This window comes from Vombatus ursinus, unplaced genomic scaffold, assembly GCF_900497805.2.
Source record: "Vombatus ursinus unplaced genomic scaffold, bare-nosed wombat genome assembly UNPS02014811.1, whole genome shotgun sequence".
NCBI classification, from domain to species: domain Eukaryota; kingdom Metazoa; phylum Chordata; class Mammalia; order Diprotodontia; family Vombatidae; genus Vombatus; species Vombatus ursinus.
Window position 1 is genome coordinate 12,432,038 of NW_020954589.1, and position 17,395 is coordinate 12,449,432.

General features: G+C 36.5%; 1 protein-coding gene across 4 annotated transcripts in view; it reads right to left on the reverse strand.

The window, feature by feature from the left end:
• Positions 1-17,395, reverse strand: part of SRPK1 (SRSF protein kinase 1) — an 89,666-nt gene that overhangs the window by 28,023 nt on the left and 44,248 nt on the right. For all 4 annotated transcript variants that reach the window (XM_027876407.1, XM_027876405.1, XM_027876406.1 and 1 more), the window contains 3 exons: positions 16,572-16,659; positions 3,175-3,262; positions 697-803 (listed from right to left, as the gene is read on the reverse strand). In XM_027876407.1, coding sequence (XP_027732208.1) covers positions 697-803; positions 3,175-3,262; positions 16,572-16,659 — 283 coding nt within the window. The remainder of the gene's footprint in view (positions 1-696; positions 804-3,174; positions 3,263-16,571; positions 16,660-17,395) is intronic.

Genomic DNA, 17,395 nt, shown 5'->3' on the forward strand with positions numbered 1-17,395 from the left:
GGCAAGTAATCTCACATAAAGAAATCATAGCTTCTTAATTTGTAAAAACATATGGGTATGAGTTGGATTAGATCAGGAGTTCCTAGCCCTTTTTTGAATCTTAAGACTCCCTTCTAATGTTTGTTGCCTACTTTCATAATCATAGGAAATGCCAAATTAGTGCAAAAAAGATGTTATTTTTTCCTATGCAAATTCACAGACCTCTGAAATCGCCCCTCCTTGGAGGTCCATGGACCTCAGTTGAAGAATCCCTGGTTTAGATGATCTTTAAGGTCCTTATCTACTCTGAAATATTATCCTAGAATATTACAATTAACTTTTAAGATAAAATTTTGCTATCTTTTGTTTTCTACATCAACCACACTTTCCAAAATATCCCTCCCCTATTCCCCTTCAGAGGGCCATCCCTTATATTAAAGAAGGAAAAAAGTTCAACACAAATAAATTATTATTAAAAAAAATGTAATACATTCTATGTTGTGTTCCACACCTATATAAAAGTCTCTCACCTTTGCAAAGCTGTGGGGGGGTGGGGATGGTGGGATATTTCCTCTTAACTCTTCTTCAATGATCAGGTTTGTATGAGATGATGCAAATCAACACATTTTCATTACAATACATAAACTGATCTTGGAAACTGATAGCTCCTTACACCAAAGATGACCACAGCAAAATGACTAAGACCAGAATACATACTTGTTGGATGATTTTTTTGACACACGGAAGTGGAAGTCCCTGATAATTTGACTTGATAATCCACTTGAGCAGGTGATGGCCCAAAACTTCAAATACCATACAGATATCTTGTGAGTTGATTAAGGATGTAAAAGAAGAGGTACATTGGTACACCAAGAGATAGAAAGCATACTAATCACAGAGATATGGAGAAAAAATAAAATACATTTTCCATTTAGGCACATAGTAGGTGTAATTCAGTAAATGCTTGATTGACTGATATTCTAAAGACTAAAGAGTTGTCAGTGATGAAATTAGTTACCTAATACTGACATTATCTAGGCCTCCAAGAAAAATGCAATAAATACAACATTAAGCTATTAAAGTATACTGATGCTATATTACTTTTAAGGGGAGAAGCAAAGTCTGAAACATGACATAGTTAAGGAAAAAGTACTGATGAAGCAAGAATGACTGGATGAAGATCAGAGGGAGAGACAGCAGGGTAGTAGATGAGGGAAAAGAAACATTATCTGGCACATAGTCTTAAGTAAAGATAGCTGAAAGACAAGCAGAGATGGACATTGAAGGAAGAGATGGATAATGGGAGAGGGATAAAATGAGGCAGACAGAAGAAAGAGAAAATGGGTGTGCATAACAACTGCAGAACTGTGGATATGATTAATGATAAGTAAATGTCACTGAAGGGTATAATTCCTCCCTTGAAGTTGAACCCCATCAGGATTATATCTGTGAGCAAACTTCCAAACAAAGTTATGTTCTAGATTTACTTTAGCACCTTGTAAAAGAATCTTCATTTGCTTAATTTGAAATGCAATAATAGGCATAATCATTTGGAATTATGAAATTCTGAATAATTCTACCATTTTATTTATATCTTCCCTAACTAGTCAAAGAATTCAGCACGATTTTTGCCAAATGAATTAAACACTGGACAATTTCCATCTAAAGGCCTTCATAACTGTTCAAATAGTAATTCTCTTGACATCTCCCTTCCTGATGCACTGTTTTAAAAAACTACATACAGGGTGGCTTCAGTATCCAACTAAAGCTTCTTAAGTGAGGTAACTGATCTCAAAGCAGTTTTTCCTGGAGGCACGAGAAACTTGATACACTGGTGTATACTTTTCCTCTTCTGTCTTTAAAAACTCTTTCCTTCTTCTGTCACCACACCTTCTTTACCCCTTTCTCCAATCGCCTACCCTGTCCTGTCTGTGATCTGTTTCCCTGGAAAAGATAATCACTCTCACTGCAGTAATATGTGAAAACAAAATATTGATATGAGAAATTTAAAAATGGATAGTTAGTAAGATGTCAGCCATTTCATTATCTTTGATCCATTTGTGCCAACTAGTTAGTGGAGCAGAAATGAAGACAGGAGACTTGAGTTCAAATCCTACCTCAGGATACCTACAAGCTGTGTGACCCTGAGCAAATCACTTAACCCCTGTCTGTCTCAATTTCCTCACCTATAAAATGGAGATAATAACAGTACCTACCTCCCAGGGTCATTGTGAGGATCAAACGAAATAATATTTCTAAAACACATTGCAAACCTAAAAGTGCTATGCAAAAGCTAGTTATATTAAGACCTCAATATTTTGTTGGTGCTTTTAGGATCCTCAAACAATGAATAAGTACGATTTTACACCTTGGATCCTTACCTTACCCCTAACAATTTCACTTCTTCACAAATATCCATGCTGCAATAACAATTCAGATTTTTGGTCTTCACTATTCTTTTGCTTACATGCTGACATTAGGCAGGAGCGTTGATATTAATCTACAAAGACCAATTCTCTCTAAAAACCCTTCCAGTTCTAAAATGGTATGATTCTCTGGGCCATAAAATATAAAACAATTCAGTTTCTCACCATAAAGTAAAGGCAAAACTTGATTTATTTGTCGTAGGGATGCAAACATCAACAAAAAGCTTGCTGTCTTCAGCTAGAATGAAGACATAGATTGCTATAAGTATTCAAACATAAATGATTGCTCTAACCAGAGTTCTGGATTCATATTCAGAAATTATTTGCCATTTGGATTCCTTTGGAGAAAAGTTTTATACTTGGATTGTGCTATAATTTGTAGGTAAAAGAATCACCTAAGTTAATTTCCTGAAAATTTCTTTCCTCTTGTGTAAATCTTTTTGTCTATTTAGTTGAAAGTTTTAACTACATGATGCAGTTAATGATATGGAAAGATAATGGAACAATAATCTCAAGGATAACACCTAAAAACCATACCACTTCTCTCCAAACTGTACTCTAAAAAACCAAATTCATCATGTGAAAACATAGTATGCAATAACTTTCTTAATTCACATGCCTTTCAGGTGCTCAGAAGTTGAAGAAGAACAGTTTTATTGAAGCTTGGTTTGACAATAAATATGTTGTACCAATACCATTCTTTTCTCTGGTCTGAAACTGTTACTATACAGCAAAATTCATTCCCATAGTTAATTTCTTGAAAGGATACGGGTCCCATTCACTCCTGAAATTTTGAAATCATCCAAAAGTTGAACAACCATTTCTCTATTTGGATCATTGGGATCTGTATTGCGAACCTGTATGTATGTGGAAGAAAGATAGTATTTAGTCAAACACAGAAAAGCAATTATATCTTGATTGATCTGCATTTATCTGACTCCTTTTAAGCATTTAATAAATGATACAATGACAGATATCTAAAGGTCTGAGCATATTTTACCTCTATTGTGTCAGTAATGCTCTGAGCAAGCAGTCAAATAGAGTCCTTAAAGTAGTAGAACAAAAATCAATTTCAAGAACTCTTCATAGCTGCAATTATACTAAAAAGTATCTCATGGTAACATGTGAGGGATTGTCTGCGTCACGTCCTCTCCCTTGGTGCAGCGCTAAACCCAGATATCCCCTTCCGGTATCTGATCCTACAATCAATGACTAGTAGGCGGGCTGAGGAGGAGGGGCTAAGTAGGTACTTAAGGAACAGTAGGGATAGGAGCTCGCTCTCTCTTGCTCCTGCTCTCTTGCTCTGGCTTTCCTACTTGGCCTTGCTGTGATGGCCTCTGAATAAAGCTCGAGTGTTTGCACCTCCTGATCGGCTCGTCTCTGTGTTTATCCGGGTGGGCACCGAAGACTGGTAAGTAGTATGACCCCGGCAGCCTGCTCCTTATAGGAGGAGAGTGCACGGCGCGACCGGCACAGTAACATATCAACTAAGTTCAGTTTAAGGGCCATATAAGGAACTCTCCAAGTCTTAAAATAATGAAGAAACTTTACACTCTACACTTAGCATGGGATAAGGTATTTAATATATACAAGTCTTCCAGACCCATTTTCTTAGATTAGGCTTGTCTTCAACTAGGGACAGTTGGAAGGGAAGAGAATTCTCACAATAATGCTCTGTTGGTTGAGTTGTGAACTGGACCAATCATTCTGAAGAACAATTTGGAATGATACCTGAAGGGCTATAAAACTATGTATACTCTTTGATGCAGCAATACCACTACTAGGTTTGTATCCCAAAGAGATCACAAAAACAGGAAGAGGACCCACACGTACAAAAACGTTTATAGCAGCTCTTTTTGCGGTGGCAAGGAATTGGAAATTGAGGAGATACTCATCAACTGGGGAATGGCTAAACATATTATGGTATATGATTGTAATGAATATTATTGTGCTATAAGAAATGATAAGCAAGATGCTTCCATAAAAACCTGGAAAGAGTATCATGAACTGATGCAAAGTGAAGTGAGAAGAACCAAATCAATGTACACAGCAACAGCAATATTATACAATGATCAACTGTGCTTATTCTTAGCTATTCTCAGCGAGACAAATATTCAAGGCAATTCTGAAGGACTTATGATGAAAAATGCTACCCATCTCCAGAGAAAGAACTGATGGAGTCTGAATATAGATCAAAACATAATATATATTTTTACTTTCTTTTTTCCCCCACCATTTTTTTGTCTTTCTTTCACAATAGGACTAATATAGAAATATATTTTGTATGACTGCAAATGTATGACCTATATCAAACTGTTTGCCTTCTCAATGTGGGGGTAGAGATGGAAGGGAAGGAGAGAATTTGCAACTCAAAATAAAAAAAAGATATATTAAAAATTGTTTTCATGTGTAATTCAAAAATAAAATATTTTTCTAAAAACAGAAGGAAATTCTATACTTCTTTCCTAAGGACAAGCATACACATATCATTTCTATATACCCAAAGCATTCTTCATTTTTTCTTTATATAAATAAGTCGCTGAAGCCATACAGCTACCCAATGTGATTCCCATCCATAAGAAACTTTCCAGAGGATACTCAAGATACTGTACACTTTGGACTAGTATCACTTTCACAACCAGAAAATTGGTGGAATACATAACCAAGGAGAGGCTCATTAAATATAACAGAAAGCAGGAAGGATAACATGATTGAGGTAAAAAAAAAATCTGACTAATCTAACAGTTTGAGGGAAGAAACGAACATTTGGATGAAGGATAATATATAAATCAAATTTATTTAGAATTTTAAAGTCTTTACAAATACCAACTATTAGAATACTAATACTAGTGGGTATGCCTTAAAGCTGCAGAAATTACTTTACGATAAATAAAATTACCCATCTAGCTCATGAAATTTATTACCCTAAGAAGTGAGAAAGGACGAACCCATTTCAAAAAAGGCTTAGGAAAAAATTAAAAAAAAAAAAAGGGCTTACAGAAATTTGTGAAAGATAATTCTGTAATGAGGTACCAAGTGAAACTGAGTATGTTTAGGGAAACATGGCTAAATATCTAAGGTTGCCAGATAAAAGATTAAGCCATATTAGCATTGGTCTCATCTGATAATAGCATCTATGTCCTTTATTCCCTTTCCTCTTACACCTTACTGAAATTCTTTTAATTTCATAGTGGATCTCTTGAGATTGTGATATTTATCAATGTAGTATTTCACAAAATATCTATAACAACTTGTTGTGGGGATAAAAAAATGGAAACTGGATTCCCATCAACAAGGAAATGGTTGAATAAATGATAGTATATGAATGTAATAGAATACTATCATGATACAATAAATTAAAGATGGCTTCAAGGAAACCTTAGAAGACTTATATGAACTGAGGCAGTGAAATAAGGAGAACAATTTGTACTATAACAGTAACATTGTGAAAATGAACCTTTTGAAAGACTTCATGATTCCAGAAGATCAATGATAAATAATGCTTCCTACCTTCTGACAGAGAGATGATGAAGTAATATGCCAAATGAGATACACATTTTTGGACATGACCAATGTGGGAATTTATTTTGCATTGAGAGGGAGAAAAAAGAAATGTTTGATAACTGGAAAAAATGAAACTAAAAAAAATTTAATTTTATAAAAATCAATCATCAAGTTGAGAGCCAACTGTACATCTAGCACTTTGTTGAATATAAAAAAATCTATGACATGGCCCCTACTCACAAAAGGCTTATAAACTAATGTGACAGATAAGATTAACATGCATGAAACAATCATCAAATGATTGAAGATAACACAAATAGTGGGATAGAAACATTTTTTTTCTTCACAATTACACTAAGTGCTTCCTACCTGCAAAAGCATTGTGATAGGTGCTGAAGGAGAAGTTTAGATAAGACATAAATCTCTGATTTCATTGAACATCTAGTAGGAAATTACTGCATAGCTACAAATTACTTTAATACAATATAAAAGTAACTAACTGTATCACAGAATTACAAAGTGCTATGTGAGTTCCAAAGGAAAGAAGGGTAGCAATTAGGGAAGGCTTCATATAGACAAAATCGACTCCGAGTTCAACTTCAAAGGATTGGTAGGACTTCTATAGGTGAGGAGGGAAATAACCAGACAAAAATTACAGTGTGAGCAAAATCAAAGAGATGCTTGTGTACAGGGCACATTTGTGGGAAAGCAATTATCATAATTTAGGTAAATCATACATTAGGTGGTAGGAAACAATATTGTTATGACATAAGGTTGGAGAACTTGAAAAAGTAGAGTAGTTTCAGATTTTAGGGTTCTGAATGAAAGACCCAACTTAATTTAGGAGGTACTATATGGAAACGTTAAAGACTTTTGAATGGAGTAAAATGAGCAGATGGAGACATAAGATAAATTTTTGTTGCAGTAGTCAGAGGGATGGATTGGAGGCAGGAGAACTGTTATGTAGTTATAAAAATTCAAGCAGATCTAGACTAGGACAGCAGTAGTGGTCGGAGCAAAATGAAGGGCAGCAAAGGAAGTCTCAAACGAATCTAATAACCAACAAGATACAAGGGGTGAGAGAGAATGAGGAGTCAAAAATAACACGAAGGTTTTAAAAATGGGAGACTCCCTGAATGACGGAACCACTGACAGAAATAATACTGCCACAATGAAGAGCAGATTTAGAGGTGGAGAGAGTGAGAACAGTTTGGGGCAGGTTTTGGTGGGACTCTCAGGTACAGATGTCCTATAAGCAGTTGAAGATGTGTGTCTGGAGCTTGAGAGAAACATCAAGAATGGAGCTATATGAAAAATTGGATGCAAAGTTTCTCATTGCTGGTGAAATGAACAAAATGTAATGGAACATTATTATAACATAAGAAATTATAAATGTAAGGAATTCATGGAAACACAGGAAGACTGATATGAACTGGTGAATTTAGTAGAATCAGGAAAACAATGCACAAAATTACTACAGTAACCTAAAAAGAATGTGCTCTGCAATTATAATGACCAATTTTGGCCCCAGAAAAATGGCGAGAAAATGCACTACCTTCCTTCCATTGGAAAGATGGGAGACAATGGACAGGGAATGTTGCATATTGTCAGATTCCATGCCATGCTGTATGTTTTACCTAACTATTTTTAAAGTAAAGACTCACTGCAGTTGGGGACATTTTCTCCAGAAACGACTGTGAAGTAAAAAACAAAAGGAATCAATAAAACATAATTTAAAATAAATGGGCAGACACAGAGGGAACCTATTTTCAGGAAAACAATTACCAAACAAATAAAAGAGTTACAAAAACCTAGGAGAAAGGATAGGAAGAGTTGAGGAAGAAAGGGAAGAAGTTAACAGTGGAAAAAAGGAGGAAAATGGGGAAGGGGAGGAAAAGAAGAGAGGAGAGGGAAGAGAAAGGAAAGGGAGAAAAGGGAAGAAAAAGGAGAGAAAAAGGGAGGAAAGGGGGCAGAAGGAATGAAAGAAGAAAAGGAGAAGGAGAAGAGAGGAGGGGACAAAACTATCATCTCACAATACCTTGACAGCATTCTCCATCATTCCCTCTTTTATATTCCTGTCTCTGGTGAAGAGGTGGACCTACTAATTGGCAAGGTCAACCTGTCTATCCCATCCTTCCTGACTTCTTCAGCACACTCTCTCTACTATCATTCCTTCTGTTTAATTTTCAATCTCTTTCACACTACAGGTTCCTTTTCTGCTATATGACACACCCACATCACCAACATCTTTAAAAACAAAAACTCTCACTAAATCTCACCATTCCTGATATAATCCTATATAGAGTGTTCCAAAAGTTGTAGTGCAATTTTAAGTTCTAATAGCTTAGACCTTCGCTAAGGTCTAAGAGACCTTTCGAGATCTTATCTTCCCTCTCTTTCACAGCCAAACTCCTTGAAAAAACCATCTACACACTATTTCCATTTCCTTTCCTCTCAGTCACTTAAACCTTTGAAACGCAGCTTAAAATTTCATCATTCAACTGAAACTACTCTAAAGTTACCACTGATCTCTTAATTGCCAAGTCTAATAGCCCATTCGTGAATCTAGCCTTCTTATCACCTTTACAGCATTGACACTTCTGACCTATTACCTTTCTCTCCACCTGGGGTTTTTTGAATACTCTCTCAGATCTCCTCCAATTTGTATCATGTCCAGTAATTGTGGGTATGCTCCAATGCTGTCTATTTTCTCTATGTTCTCACTTGTTTACCGCATCAGCTCCCATGTGTTCAATTACCATCTCTGCAGATGACTGCTAGAGGTAAGTATCTAGTTGTAGTCTCTTGTCCTGCATTCATACATCTCCCCACTACTTGCAATGCACTAACTTCTTTTCCACTTCTCAGGATCTCAATCTTCTCTAAGTCACATTCCACCTTCTCTATAGTCTTATACTCTTTGAATTTAACCAACTATCAACAAAATAGGAGGCTGAGACATGTTCTTTAAGTGTGGGAGCTAGACATATTTGTGGGGACCTAAGGAGAGGAATAAAGGCTGAGAACAGCCACCGTGAGGAATGAGATAAGAGTACAGTTTGAAATACAGTAATTCAAACTATACCATGGATCCACTAAAGGGTAGGCTATGTTTTTAGATTTGTTTTCAATACCTTTTCCAATAATGCCCACTAAATTATTGGCTTTATATTTTAGAGAAAGATGATATTGAAGGTGAAGGGGATTACTTCATGGAAAGGTAGGACTTGATCTGAATAGAAAGGATGAGCAGGATTTGGATAAGCCAAAGAGAGAAAAGCATATCTGAATAGGAACTATAATATAAGAAAAAGATGGAGGAAGTGGGGAAGAGGATGAAATCAATAATTTAATGGTGAAGAGTAATGATAGAGGAAAGAAGACTCAACTAAGGAACCTGGAGACCCTGCTCCTAGTTTTGGTTCCATCACTATGTGACTTTAGGGGCTCAATTTTATCATCTATAAAATCAAAAGTTTGATTTGATGATCTCCAAATTCTGAGAACACCAAAATGTTTTAACTGAAAACAGTATTAAACCACACCAAAACAGCCAAACCAGTATAAACCTTTTCCCTCTTCAGGTCTAGGCTTTTTTAACAGCTACTTACTTCTCTTCTTTTCCAAAATAAGTGTCGATGTATGTAAATAAAGGCGTAAGCATGCTAAAGTGACCTTCCAACTTTTTAAAGATTTTGGGAAGTGGGATCACTTAAATATTTTCAGCATATTTAAGGTCTGAGTAAATTTGTCCCACAAATATTTTGGCTGCTACCCTGTAAATAGATACCAAGAATTTTCTTGAAAATCAAAATGTTTACATCAGTGGATTCATTAGTGATCTGCTTGCTTACAGTGGATTTTAGGGGCCTGTAGTTTCTCCATAGTGTGACATGGAAACCAAAAAGGCCAATATGATCTTAGGCTGCACTGAAAGACAGGGAGTCCAGGACTAGGAAGTTATAGTTATGCTGTGTTCTACCTTGGCCAAACCACATCTTGAATATTGTGTTCAGTTCAGGGTGCCCCATTTTGGGAAGGACACTGGCAATCTGAAGGCCATCCAGGAGAAGGAACCTGGAAAAGTGCAGGGACTGGAAAGATCACATCATATAAACAATGAATGAACTGAGGGTGTTCTTGAAGAGATGACTTGAGGGAAGGGTAAGAACTATAGGAGTTATAGAAGTATTTAAGTGCTGTCACTTCAAAGGTTTATTACACTTGTTCTGCATGGCCCAAGGGCACAGTTAGAAGCAGCAGGTTGATACGGAAGAGAGGAAGACTTTAGCTCAATTTAAGACAAAACTTCCTAATAATTAGAGCTGTCCAAAGTAGACTGGGCTGAACAATGAGGTAGTGGGGTTCTCCACACTTTAAATAAAGGGAAAATGACCACTTGCCTGTGATGTTGTAGAAGACTTTTCTGTTTGGGTTATGGTTGGACTACATGGTCTCGGATGTCCTTTTCCAACTTAGATTCTATAAGCAAGTGTCACAGGCACAATTCCCAGAGATAGATCAGAAAGTCACATTAACCAGAGCCAAAGTTACTCTGGTTCTGTTAATTCAATTAATCCTAAATGTAAAAAGTTAATTGGTGTTTGTAAGGTTTCATGACATGCTACATATACTGCCCACTTCAGTAAAGTTCTCTGAACTCCCTTTTCTCTTACTTAGTGATTACACAAACTCAATAAAAAATAATTACAGGAAAGAGGTGGAGTCAAAATGGCAGAGAAAAGGCAGCAACTCACCTGAGCTCTCCCCCAAACCCCTCTAAATACCTTTAAATAATGCCATAAAAAAAATTCCTGGAGGAGCAGAACCCACAAAAGAACAGGGTGAAATCATTTTCCAGCCAAAGACGACCTAGAAGGTTGGCAGGAAAGGTCTGTTGAACTTGGGTAAGAGTGGAACACAGTCCAGCACAGGTCACACCAGTGCAGAACAGCCCTAGGAAACCAGGAGCAGGCCTTGGGAGCCACTAAATCAGCAGTGGCAGCAGCTCCTTCCAGAGCTCTCAGCCCACAGACAGTAAGGAGATTGAACTGGTGAGAAGGATATTACAGGGGTCTCTTTGCTGGCACTGGGGGCAGGACTCTGTTGCTTTGCCCATACTCACATCAGGTTGCAGCCTGGGTGGCAGTCCCAGGGCGAGGAGCACTAGCACATCAGAGCTTTTGGCCACAGTGGGGCAGGGACCATCATCACATTTCCAGGGCATAAAAAAGTGCTTGTGGTTGTTCACAGACCAGGAGAGTAGTAAGCACACCTCTCCTTATATCATACAACCTTGGAAGAACTGAAAATTTACAGGTCCTCTGAAAACAGCTACACAAAACACCTGAAGCTTGGGATAGTGTGCCCTCCATCCTGGAAGCAGAGCCTCACTTTACCAAAGAGTTAAAAATCAAGAAACAGGCTGGAAAAATGAGCAAACAACAGGAAAAAATTCTTATCATAGAAAGTTACTATGGCGACAAGGAAGATCAAAACACACAGAGAAGATAAAGTCAAAACCCCTATATCCAAAACCTCCAAGAAAAATGTGAATTGGTCTCAGGCCATGGAAGAGCTCAAAAAGGATTTTGAAAATCAAGTGAAAGAGGCAGAGTAAAAAACTGGGAAGAGAAATAAGAGTGATGCAATAAAATTATGAAAAAAGAGTCAATAGCTAAGTAAAGGAGACACAAAAAAAAAAACTGAAGAAAATAACACCTCAAAAAACAGACTAGGGGCAGCTAGGTGGCACAGTGGATAGAGCATCAGCCCTGAAGTCAGGAGGACCTGAGTTCAAATCTGGTCTCAGACCAGAGACTTGACACTTACTAGCTGTGTGACCCTGGAGGAGTCATTTAACCCCAATTGCCTGGGGGGGGGGGGGGGGGGGGACGGACAAAAAACCAACAACAACAAAAAACAAACAAACATACCAGACTAGGCCAAATGGTAAAAGAGGTACAAAAAGCCAATGAGAAGGAGAATGCCTTAAAAAGCAAAACTGGCCAAATAGAAAAAGAGTCATAAAAATTCACTGAAGAAAAAAACTTACAAAGTAGAATTGCCCAAATGGAAAAGGAGGTACAAAAGCTCCCTGAAGAAAATAATTCCTTCAAAATTAGAATTGAGCAAATGGAAGCTAATGGCTTTATGAGAAATCAAGAAACAAATAAAACAAAACCAAAAGAATGAAAAAAATAGAAGACAATGTGAAATATCACAACTTATCTGGAAAACAGATCCCGCAGAGATAGTTCAAAAATTACTGAAAGGGCAGCGAGGCAGCACAGGGGATAGTGGTTCACTGGTTCTGGAGTCAGGAGGAACTGAGTTCATATCTGGCCTCAGACCAAACACTTGACACTTACTAGCTGTGTAACCCTGGGCAAGTCCCTTACCCCCAAGTGCCTTTAAAAAAAAGAATCGGGGTGCAGCTAGGTGGCTCAATGGTTAGAGCAGTGGCCCTGGAGTCAGGAGGACTTGAGTTCAAATCCAGCTTCAGACACGTAATGCTTAACTAGCTGTGTGACTCTGGGCAAGTCACTTAACCTCAACTGCCTCACCAAAAAAAAAAAAAAAATTTATAGAAGGCCACAATTAAAAAAAAAAAAAAAAGAACCTAGACACCATATTTCAAGAAATTATCAAGCAAAACTGCCCTGATATTCTAGAAGCTAAGAGTAAAATAGAAATTCAAAAAATCCACTGATCACCTCCTAAAAGAGATCCTAAAATGAAAACTCTCAGGAATATTATAGCTAAATTCCAGAGCTCCCAGGTCAAGGAGAAAATATTGCAAGCAGCCAGAAAGAAGCAATTTAGTAGCTTCTACATTAAAGGTCCAGCAGGCAAAGGAGCCAAGATCACAACCAAGAATCACCTACCCAACAAAACTGGGTATAATCTGTCAGGAGAGAAAAAAATGGACATTTGATGAAAAGAGCAGAGCTGAATAGAAAATGACTTTCACATGCAAGACTCAAGAGAAGCAGAAAAAGGTAAACAAAAAGGGAAATCATTAGTGACTTAAAAAGGTTAAATTGTTTACATTCCAATATGGGAAGATGATACTTGTATATATAGTATATATACTATATATATAGACACTCTATATATACTATACTATATATACTATATATAGTATATATATACACACTATATATATACTATATATAGTATATATATACACACTATATATACACACTATACTATACTATATACTATATATAGAGAGTGTATATATAGACAGAACACAGGTGTGAGTTGAATATGAAGGTATGATACCTAAAAAAATAAAATTAAGAGGTGAGAGAGGAATGCACTGTGGGAAAGGGAAACAGAGAGGTAGAATAGGGCAAATTATCTTGCATAAAAGAGGCAAGAAAAAGCTTTTACAGTGGAGGGGAAGATGGGGAAGATAAGGGGGAGTGAGTGAACCCTACTCTCATCACAACTGGCTTAAAGAGGGAATTGTTAACATACACACTTAATTGGGTACAGAAATCCATCTTACCCCATAGGAAAATAGGAACGGAAGGGGAGGGGAGAGATTGACAGAAGGAAGGGCAGATTGGTTGAGGGGGTAGTCAGAAACAATAATTTTGAAGAGGGACAGGGCAAAAGCAGAGGGAGAGAGGGAGGGAGAGAGAGAATAGAATAAACACAGCTGTATTTGCACAGTAACTGTGAAAAATTTTCAAGCAAGTTTCTCTGACAAAGGCCTCCTTTCTCAAACATATAGAGAACTGAGTCAAATTTATAAAAATAAGAGATATTCCCCAATTGATAAATGATCAAAAGATATTAAGGTTTCAGATGAAGTAATCAAAGCTACCAATAGCTATATGAAAAAATGCTCTAACTCACTACTTTTTTTTTTTTAAGGTCTAACTCACTACTGATTGGAGAAATGCAAATTAAAACAATTCTGAAGTACTACTTCATACCTACTAGATTGGCTGACAGGACAGAAAAGTATGTTGGAGGGCACATGGGAAAAAATCAGACATTAATGCACTGCTGGTGAAGTTGTGAATTGTATAGCAATTTGGAACTATGCGCAAAAGGCCATAAAACCCTGTATACCCTTTAACCTAACAATATCACTACAGGTCTGTATCCAAAGAAATAAAAAACAAAAAGAAAAAGGAACTATATATACAAAAATATTTATAGTAGCTCTTTTCTGGTGGCAAAGAATTGGAAATTGACAGGATGCGCATCAATTGGGGAATGGCTGAACAAATTGTGGTGTGTGATTGTGATGGAATACTATTGTACTATAAGAAATGATAAGTGGGATGCTCTCAGAAAAAGAACTACATGAGCTGATGCAAAATGAAATTTATTGCGTACAAAGTAACAGCAATATTGTAAGATGATCAACTGTGAATGATTTAGTAATTCTCAGCAATACAATGATCCAAGACAACTCTGAAGGACTTGTGATGAAAAATGCTATCCATCCCCAGAGAGAGAACTGATGGTGTCTGAATACAGATTGAAGGATACTTTTTTTACTTTATTTTTCTTGAGGTTTTTTTTTGTCTATGCTTTCGTTCACAACATGATTAATATGGAAATACTCTACATGACTACACATGTTTAACCTATATCGGATTGCTTGCCTTCTCAATGAAGGGGAATGGGGAGGGAAGAAGGGAGAGAAATTGAAATTCAAAGTTTTAAAAATGTTAAAAATTGTTTTTATGTGTAATTGGGGAAAAACAAAATATCAAATACATTTTTTAAAAAAGAATAATTACTGAGAATTCACAGATCATAAATTTGGAACCAAAACTGAAGCCCCGGAAAGTGATTTTACTCAAGGTCAAACAGGTAGGGAGAAGATATCCTCTGATTCCAAATCCAGACCACTAAGGTTCCAAATCTTACAAAACAGAATATATGCAGGTACTGCTTTTATTAGAGAATAGCAGGGCTAAGGGAAATCATAGCACTGTTTAGTAGCATTATAGCACAAGAAGCTAGCGGAGATCACCTTTCATAAAATATGTTCCCCACTGGCTTGTAAAAGTTTCCTAAAATTCCAGCCTTAACATTCCCACCACCTGTCCTCCCCCCTCCCCCAAAACCCTACCATCTCACTTTCCCTTTCTGTAAAATGGCAGCTATAATAGGACAAATACACTGGTTTTATCAGACAAGAGGGAGGGACAACCCATGTCTACAGATCCTCTTTAGACACACTTCACCTAGGACTGGTTTTAAGTATTAAAACAGAATTTTAATTCCTATTAAAAGAGTTTATTTGACTTCCTCATGAAAGTTCAATATCTAGTTTGTGCAGGGCTTGTGTTTGGCACTGTTAACTAGCAACCAATAGATGCAGGATACCACTTACATATAAGCAATTACTACAGATTAGAATGTGATATATGAACAGGGGATGATCAGAGTGGGATGAATGACTAGGAGAGGCTGGGGTCCAGAAAGAATTGGATAACGATTTATGGAGCAGGTGACACCTGAGCTGGGCTTGGAAGGAAGAGGAAGACTTTAAATAAACACAGTATAAAAAAAGTATGTTCCACACATAAGGGATTGTCTGCACAAATGCAGTGAAGATGGAAAGAGAAGACACAAGTCCAGGAAGCAGTAGTAACTTAGCTGAAATGTAAAGGAAGATAAGTGAATGCAGACCACGTAAGAAAACATATACTTTTCCAAGCCAACAACTAGGACGAGATACTCAGATGTGACTTATGTAAAGTGTTAAATTAAAAGATTTTCTGTGTAAAAGATTTCAAATTATAAATAAATTTAGAAATAAAATTTTCTATTATCTTTCAATGTTTTATATTAAATTCATCAGGTGAAACACCAAATGTTAGCTGTCTCTTTAACCATGGTATTCGAGGAAAACCTGTGTTGAAGTATCAGAATCTCAATAATATGTAATACATGTTTACCTCAAGGAAGTCAAAGATAGAAAGAAAGGTCCCATACATATCAAAATACACATAGTACCACTTTCTATAGTAGTGAAGAACTATAAAGAAAGTATATATCCATCAACTAGGAAATGGCTAAACAGATTGTAGTATAAGAAAAGTAATCTAATATTACTATTCTGTAAGAAACTATGAACAAAGAATTCAGAAGCATGAGAAGACTTATATGAATTGATGTAAAGTAAATTAAGAGCCAGGAAAATATTAAAGATTTTAACAATTTAAGTGAAAAGAAAAAGAAATGATGTTATGCAATGATAATGACTAAGATTGGCTTCAAAGAAGAAAAAAATGCCCCCTTTCCTTCCTTTTTTGTAGAAGTGAGGAACTATGAGTGTGAAATACTATACACAACTGTTAGACTGGGCTGGTGTACAGATTAGTTTTCCTGAATGGGTTTTCTTCCCTCTTTTTACTCTTTGTTACAAAGACAAAGGGAGAAATGTATTGGGAAATTAAGATGAAATGAAAACAAAGAATGTTAGCAAAAATACACTTTAAAAAAAGGTAACATGTCAATAAGGAACCAAGAAATAAATTATATTATTTTTCATATGTTGTATACACTCAGCATGCAGATTTTTTTTTCTTTTGTTCCTTTAGCTAGGCTGAGATCTAAACACTGAAAATAGTTCATTTAGGCAAATTCTATTATCAAACACATGCACTGAAACTCAATACTCACTGATTTGAGCAATCTGATTTCATCCAGGGCTGTTTCAGTGTAATGTTCAGCACTTTTCACTACTTTCATTGCCACAAATTTCTTCCCCCTACGGAAGAGACAGAGCCAATTAATCCTAAAATGGGACGAAACCATGTTAGAATTGTAGAAGGAAGTTAAGAGGAGGACTTTATAAAAGACCACTATAAATACTTATCTGGTTTTCCCTCTGTAATCAAATACTTTCTATCTGAGGTAACTAATACCCACCCTGGGTATATAAGTCAGCTTTTATTTACATTTTGTTCTCAGGGCTTTGTTTCTTCATTTAGATTTTCTCTATATGCTGACTTCCACATTCTTTGTCTCCCTTTACCCTGAACACAGCTACTACAATAAAAAGAGGTGGTCCCAAAGCAGGCAGTATAAGCTCTGACACCTTCCTTACCTAGGCATAAATGATAAATTTGCAGCCGGTTACATATAGCAGAAGAGTGTCAATGTACTTTGTATCATGACAAAAGCAGATCATGTAGCACTAAAGTTCTCATCATTTAACACTTATTTCTATGGTTAAAATTGTGACATCTGGGGACCATCACTGAATAACTTTTAAAAACCCTAAAAAAACCAAACCAAACCAACAACAACAAACACACACATTAAAAAAACTAAAAAGAGGAGAACAAGTTTGCTCACTGATAATCTCAATATCTGTGTGCTGATTTTGGAGTCCCACTGTTTAACACTGTCAATACTTTTTAGGAGAAAAAGTGTAACTTGTATAGCCAAGAAACTCTATCCTAGAGAAAAATTGAAATTGTAAGAGGAAATACTAAAACAGA